Raw genomic sequence first — 7,978 nt, forward strand, 5'->3', positions numbered from 1 at the left:
AAAAGAATTTGGACAAGATGAAAAGCACTTGTAAGGCCATGAGGTTCAACTTACTGGCCTACTGGAGGAAATGTAGTATAATGGTTAAGTGCATGGATTCCAGTGGCTGCTGCATGGATTTGAGTCCTGGCTTTAGCTGTGTGACTCTAGAAAAATTGCTTAACCTGAGTTTCATCATCTCTAAAATCGGGATAATAACAGCATTGATCCCATGGAGCTATTGTAAGGATTAAAGGAAGTTAACACATGCAAAGTGCTTTGTGTTGTTGTGAAACTGAGGAGACCCCAGAAGGAAGTGTGGGAGCCAGTGCTGTAATTTTGAGTGAGGCATCTGGCAAGAACCCTGCTAGACTCTTGTGCTTCTGATCAAGGCATCCGCTGCTTCCTGTTGTCCTAGGAGGTCCATCTAGGAAGGACAAACAAGTAGCAGCCCTCCTCTCAATGATGACTCAGATCTCGGTTATGCCATTATTCCCTGGAGATGCCAAGAATGAGGGCAAGAAATAACGATTCCAAGTAGCATCAGGATGTCCTGAATCCATTCGGGACATGGCTCTGTAAACGCATTTACTCCCATGTAACGACCACCTCAGTCAAGAGATGGAGCACAAACAGCCTAGAAAGGTCCCTCGTGTCCCTTTCTAGCTTATTCCCCTCCCTCCCTCCTCGGGCAACTCTCTCCTGATTCCTAACTTTATAATTTGGTTTTGCCTATGAAAAGTCATCTTTGGTTAGGTTAGAGCGGTAGTTCTCAACCAGGGGTAATCCTGTCCCCCTGGGGACATTTGATAATGTCTGGAAATATTTTCGATTGTCTTACTGGAGTGGAAACACTGGCATCCAAAGGGCAGAGATGGTCCTACACTGCACAGCACCGCTCCCCACAAAGAATTCTATGACCCAACTGTCAACAGGGCTGATTCTGAATCCTATGTTAGAGTGAACCCACTCGGGTGACTATTTTAAATATGTTTTTATTGATTTCAGAGAGAGAGAGAGAAAAGGAGAGATAGAAACATCAATGATGAGAAGACTCACTGAGAGGCTGCCTCCTGTATGTTCCCTACTAGGGGAGCGAGCCCACAGCCTGGGCATGTGCCCTGACGGGGAATCAAACCATGACCTGGTTCATTGTTCAACACTCAACCACAGAGCCACACCAGCCAGGCAAGGTGACTATTTTAGATGTCTGAAGTCACACCCCGGAAGTCTGAAACATAAACAACTTTTATCTGTACTCCCAACAAGGATGCTGATGCTCAAGTTATGAAACTGTGCACCTGAATCGCAGCACCTGATGCTAACCTTGTCTCATCAACATGAGCAACATAGGAGGTGTTCACCCCAATGCTCATGCTCATATCAGGGGACAAGATGACAAGGGTTTGACTCCTGACCATGCCACTCATTCTGTGTGTCAGAGAGCAAATTCCATCACCCCTCGGGGCCTTTAGAACAAACATGTCAAACTCAAAGGCTGACACGGGCCAAATAAACAAGGTTTAAGTTTATGTGGGCCACAAAAAAACAAAAGCTTCAATTTTCATAGAAACGTAGGTTTATTTTGAAAAGTATAGTATAAAAAAAAAGAACAAGAGCAATGATAAAATTAAAGTTTTCTTCCTGACACTTGGCATCTCTTCTCTGCTACTATCTTTCCTATTTTGGGGGAAATCTTGTTCACAGTGATTGCTTTCAAAACTGACCCAAGGTGAGTGTCAGTAATTCTGGATCTGACAGGAGACTTATTTCCTTTCATAACTAAATAACTGCTCACACCGTTATATTGGCTGGGCCACAAAAATATTCATTATGGGCCGCATGTGGCCCATGGGCCCCAAGTTTGACATGCTCCCTTTAGAATGTCTCCAACTGTAAAATTTGATTATTTTGTTATAAGAATCAAATAAGAGGATGAAGTTCAGTCCATAGCAGCCCACGGTGGATGCTGTGTAAATGAGTTCTCCCCCCCAAATTTCTTGGATGGCCCTGGGGCACACACATTCTGTGTTCACTTCTCCAAGGACTCAGAAAAATTCCATTGCCTTGTTCTTTTTTCTGGATAACACAGCCCCAAGGTCCAGGGAAGGGTAGGGAAAGGAAGTAAGGAAATGTCTACAAATTCCATACTTACCTACAGGGGAGATCCAGGAGTCGCCCAAAGCAACCCCAGAAAAGTTGCACCTGATGGTCCCTTGCTGAATGGCCTAAAAGAGAAGGAGCCAAGAAACATCCTTGCCAAAGGGACTCAACAGGAGGGAGCCCCGTCTTCACACACTGCCTTCCTGAGCCCAGAAAACTTCTGCCCACCCTTTCCAGGAGTCCCCAGGTCTCCGAAGACCTGATACCCTCGAGAGAACCAGAATAACTCCTTCCTGACACCTTTTGCAAAATGAGTGGGAACTGTTGAGTTTCTCTCTACTCGTTTCACAAGGGTGTGGGCAGGGTGTGTGTGGGGTCTGGCGCATCCCCTATCTTTTTAGGAGGGACACTGCCCCAAGGCCCAATTTCTCAAAGGGCTCCTTGGGAACAATCCTCATTGCCCACGCTGCAGTCACTGAAGGGCTGAGAGGCCTCCTCAGGGGATCCCCAAGGGTGGGAGGAGGCCTTAGGACTAGGAGCTCATACTCCTCTTCCCTACCCCCCTTTTTTCATTTAACAGTAATACAGTAGCAGGAAATTGGAAACAATCTGCATATCATAGGATAGGCTAAATGAATTATGACTATTTCCATGGTACATGATGCAATTTAAAAAACAACAACAAAGCCCTGGCCGGTGCTCAGTGGTTAGAGCATTGGCCCGAGGACCAGAGGGTCTCGGGTTCAATTCCCAGTCAAGGGCATGTACTTAGGTTGCAGGTTCCCCAGCCCTGGTTGGGGCGAATGCAGGAGGCAACTAATCAATGTGTCTCTCTCTCACGTCAATGTTTCTCTCTCTCTGTCTCTCTGTGTCTCTCTCCCCCTTATCCTCCCTCCCACTCTCTCTAGAAATCAATGGAAAAAATATCCTTGGGTGAGGATAAAAACAAATAAACAAAACAAAAAATGAGGAGTTCTTTATAAACTGATATAAAAACATCTCTAAGCTATATTGTTTAATTATAAAGAGACATAGTATAGTGTATAGTATGTACTATCATTTGTATAAAAACAGGAAAAAAGAATATCTGTGAATTAGCTTTTATAGGCATGACATACCTCTGGAAAGGTACCGAAGAAACTAATGAGAGAGGTTGCCTTGGGGGTGGCGGGGAGTGGGGAGACAGAGGCAAGGGAGAGAATTGTTACATTATCCCTTGTATAGTTTTGGAATTTTGAATTATGTGACTGCACAAGCTATTCAGATATCTAAAATAAGAAAACAATGAATAGCCTGACTTTGAACATTGGTCATGAAAGTGAAGGAATTAGGCATTTTTCTGGCTTTTCCAGAAGGAACTTATTTCAAGTTACCTAACTAGTCCCTGATGATGAGGGCAAGTTCCACTTCCTGGAGGAATAGAAGCTAATAGAAGTGAACAGAACAACAGGAGAAAAACATCATCTGGAAACTCCTAAGGAAATTATTGACCTACTTGAGAATTAAAAATGGACATTAAAACAGTCCGTTTCTGGGTGAAACCAAGACGGCAAAGTCATCTTCCTCGTTACCTTATGAAGTTCTAGAGCAATGCCAGCAGCCATTTTTCCTCCGTAGGACTCTGAGAAAATGTAGAATGGGATCGTCTGGCAAGAAAAGGAATGGACAAAGAACTAAACATCCTGAATATCTTCTTATTCACACAAATTCTTTTCAAATTTCTACTGCACGTCATGGCCTGACAAATCCGCTTTGCATTGTCTCTCTCCCTCCCCATATCTGATTACTATGTCTGCTTAGAATACTGGCTCCAGGGTTCTGAATATCTCTTATTCACACAAATTCTTTTCAAATTTCTACTGCACGTCATGGCCTGACAAATCCGCTTTGCATTGTCTCTCTCCCTCCCCATATCTGATTACTATGTCTGCTTAGAATACTGGCTCCAGGGTTGCTCCTTCAAGCTAAAAACCACCTTGAGCGAGGACAGAAACAAAAGCCCACAACCCCATCTGGGGCATAGAAAGGTTTCCCTGGAATCAGCCAGGCGCTGCGCTCTCGGGAAAGGGGATTCTGGTGGACGCAGTGTCCCTACTGCTAGTCCCTTGCTCAGCTGTTCCTGAGGCTTTGCTCACCTGGAACTCCGGGCGGCAACTGAAGAAGGACTCCAGGAGAACCATCATGTCCGATGCCACCATGGCCAGGTCTTTGGCATACATGCCGTCCTTGTCCACATAACTGAACCCAGTGCCCACAGGGTTGTCCACAAACAGTCTTCTTATTCACACAAATTCTTTTCAAATTTCTACTGCACGTCATGGCCTGACAAATCCGCTTTGCGTAGTCTCTCTCCCTCCCCATATCTGGTTACTATGTCTGCTTAGAATACTGGCTCCAGGGTCACTCCTTCAAGCTAAAAGCCACCTTGAAGCGCGGACAGAAACAAAAGCCCACAACCCCATCTGGGGCGTAGAAAGGTTTCCCTGGAATCAGCCGGGCGCTGCGCTCTCGGGGAAGGGGATTCTGATGGACGCAGTGTCCCTACTGCTAGCCCCTTGCTCAGCTGTTCCTGAGGCTTTGCTCACCTGGAACTCCGGGCGGCAACTGAAGAAGGACTCCAGGAGAACCATCATGTCCGATGCCACCATGGCCAGGTCTTTGGCATACATGCCGTCCTTGTCCACATAACTGAACCCAGTGCCCACAGGGTTGTCCACAAACAGGAGACTGGCAGACTGGAGCTGCATGCCACAGAGGAAAAGCAAATGTTCCAGTCAGGCAGGTAGTCACCAATTATCTTTTCTGTTGTTAATCCTGACCTGAGGATATTTTTCCATTGGAAGGGAGGGGGAGAGACAGAAACATGGATGTGAGACACATGGATTGGTTGCCCCCTGCATGCACCCCCACCAGGGCTGGGGATGGAGTCTGCAACTGAGGTACGTGCCCCTGACCAGAATCAAACCTGGGACCCTTCAGTCTGAGGGATGATGCTCTATCCACTGAGCCAAATTGGCTAGGGCACCGATTATCTTTTGATCATCTTGTATGAGCTCATCAAAAACACGAGCGAAGATATGAGTGTGCTTCTGATGCTGTTGCTAAAAGGGATTTTTAAAAATAAGGGACAGGCCCTGACAGGTTTGGCTCGGTGGATGGAGCGTCGGCCTGTGGACTCAAGGGTCCTGGGTTCGATTCCAGTCAAGGGCATGTGCCTTGGAACATAGACTACTGTGGCAAAGCAAAGGAGAGGCAAGAAGGAAAGATTAGCATATACCTGGGATCAGAGCATCTAAGCCAGGGGTTCTCAACCTGTGGGTCGCAACCCCTTTGGGGGTCGAACGACCCTTTCACAGGGGTCGCCTAAGACCATCAGAAAACACATATATAATTACATATTGTTTTTGTGATTAATCACTATGCTTTATGTTCAATTTGTAACAATGAAATTGGGGGTCACCACAACATGAGGAACTGTATTAAAGGGTTGCGGCATTAGGAAGGTTGAGAACCACTGATCTAAGCTGTCACTTTTCACACAATACAAATGTCCTAAACGTAGTACATTAGTGCAGGAGGAATCGAGCAGTGAGTCTGAGCAGTAGCTGACAATACATCCAAGGTCTGAAGACCACACATCCGTTTTCTTCAAGACAGAGCCAACTTCCACACTGGCCTGGAGTCCCTGTATATACAAGCAGAGAGCTTATTCTAATGTCCGCTCTAAAGAGGCTTAGAGAGCCCTGGCCGGTTTGGCTCAGTGGATAGAGCGTCAGCCTGCGGACTGAAGGGTCCCAGGTTCGATTCCGGTCAAGAGCATGTACCTTGGTTGCGGGCACATCCCCAGGAGGGGGTATGCAGGAGGCAGCTGATCGATGTTTCTCTCTCATTGATGTTTCTAACTCTGTCCCTCTCCCTTCCTTTCTGTAAAAAATCAATAAAATATATTAAAAAATAAAATAAAATAAAGAGGCTTAGAGATACAGAATTTTGCATCCGGAAGGATCCTTAGTGATGACACAGTCCAGCCATGTCCTTTACTCGTCAGGAAATGAAAGCGCAGAAAGGGCCCAGGACTTGTCCCAGGTCAGCACTTGGACAGCATCAAGACTGAGATCCAGGTCTCCTCATTCCTCACTCAGGCTCTCTGCCCCGGTCATGCTACCCTCTTAATTCTGGGGGGCTTGGGGAGGACAAGCCAGTGAGGCCCTCTGCTACTGCAAGTGGAAGTGGAATTTCAGTTGGAAGTGAGTACAGGATGTTCCAGGCTGTGGGAACAGCATGTGCAAAGACCCTAAGGCAAGAGTAAGTAAAAGGAAGGCCAGTGTGGAGACAAACAAGAGAGTCAAAGGACTCAGAGGGAATATTAAGGAAGAGGGGATCCTGCATTGAGTCTTAAAGAATAGTAGATGTGAATATGGTGAGCTAGGTTGTGAATGGGTGGCCACAGGACTGAAGTCCAAGCCAAGGAAACTGCCTGTGCAGGGGCCTGAAGGTAGAGTACATGTGGACAGATGCTGGGAGATGCGGCTGGAGGTAAGCAGAAGCCAGCTTATGCCTCCCAAGTCAGTGTCTATAGCTCAGAACTTTTGCCCCAGAACTATTTTGCCTCTTGCCTCTTAGATGTCTCCATGTGGCTGCCCCTCATACATATTCAACCTTCTATGTGACATTAGAGGATGGGGCTGCTGAAGAACACACAGAAGAGAGAGTAACCAAGGACAGTGTGCTGGGAGATCGCAACACCTAAGAACGGCACCTGCCAACGGTGCTGCAAAGGAGTCCAATGAAGACGAATGGCAAGAAGGACCCAGCGGCCTTGGAACTGGGAAGCCAGCACACCCTTGGGGACAACGGCTATCGCGGAGTGATGGGGACAGACTGCCGTGGGTTAGGGCAGTGCTTCCCAACCTTGTCATGGCCACAGGGGAAATAATACATGCACCACATCCGAGCGTCAATATGCTGGGCTCCCTACTACCCAAGCTTCCCGCCTCAGCCCCCAGCTCTGAGGGTCAGTCAACATTGCAACATCTGGGTGGTAAGCTCTGGGTAAAGAACAGCAAAGACAAACAATTCTTGTAAGAAAGGAGGGTAGCTGGTGGGACTTGTGGGGTCAGGAGAATTTGTATTTCGGCTGGGAAAGAACCTCCAGTTTGGAAGACAGACTAGCGAGAACATGAAGAAATAGAAAGATGCTAAGTGAGCTCAGCAGGGACGAGCCATACTCGTTGTGCTGAGATGGGCCGGAGGAGAGTCAGAGGGGCAGGAAGGTAAGTACACTCATTGGCCAGGGCAGGAAGTAGCTGGTTATGTGTGATGGCCTCTGTTTTCCTGGGGAGGCAGAGAGGCAGGTTGGCTCCCGACGAGGGAGAATGGCTGGAGCAGGAGCCCCGAGGAAGGTGGGGAACATGGGCAGCCAGTGGTATCGGGAAAGGAGCAGAGCAGAATCCCAGAGCAGGGCATGGCCGGGCCCTGAGCTAAGCCCACAACTGGGCAGCAGCCCCACCTTGACAACAGTGTGGTTTTGCCCTCCAGTTTTTGACAGTCTGGGGGTAGGGGCTGAGGGTAGGAGCTGAGCAGGTGCTGGGAGCCGGTCCATCCTTGCTGCTTGACACAGTCGCTGCAGGAAAGAAACATCTGCACAGCATATGTTTCAAGGGACCTGACATATATAGCATATTGTTCTTAATACGTTTGCTCTCCTTAGCGCCATGTGTTTTAACCAAGGTCACCTCTCCGAAAAAGGTTGTTTCCCCAGGTGGGGATTTTTCCCTGAGGTTAGGGAGGGGATACAACCCCTTAACTAAGTGCCAGGTGGGTAGTTAATCACTTTAACTACAAACAATCACGCTTAAGCTACATAATCTTTACTCCCTGGAATGGAGATAAGAAA

General features: G+C 47.4%; 1 protein-coding gene across 2 annotated transcripts in view; it reads right to left on the bottom strand.

Annotated features, from left to right (window-relative positions):
- The window catches only part of SCPEP1 (serine carboxypeptidase 1), a 33,570-nt gene that overhangs the window by 14,443 nt on the left and 11,149 nt on the right, over positions 1-7,978 (bottom strand). For both annotated transcript variants that reach the window (XM_005872538.2, XM_014544833.1), the window contains exons 4-6: positions 4,668-4,823; positions 3,654-3,728; positions 2,135-2,207 (exon numbers count right to left, since the gene is read on the bottom strand). In XM_005872538.2, the coding sequence (XP_005872600.1) occupies positions 2,135-2,207; positions 3,654-3,728; positions 4,668-4,823 (304 nt within the window). The remainder of the gene's footprint in view (positions 1-2,134; positions 2,208-3,653; positions 3,729-4,667; positions 4,824-7,978) is intronic.

This window comes from Myotis brandtii, unplaced genomic scaffold (assembly GCF_000412655.1).
Source record: "Myotis brandtii unplaced genomic scaffold, ASM41265v1 scaffold383, whole genome shotgun sequence".
In the NCBI taxonomy this organism is placed as follows: domain Eukaryota; kingdom Metazoa; phylum Chordata; class Mammalia; order Chiroptera; family Vespertilionidae; genus Myotis; species Myotis brandtii.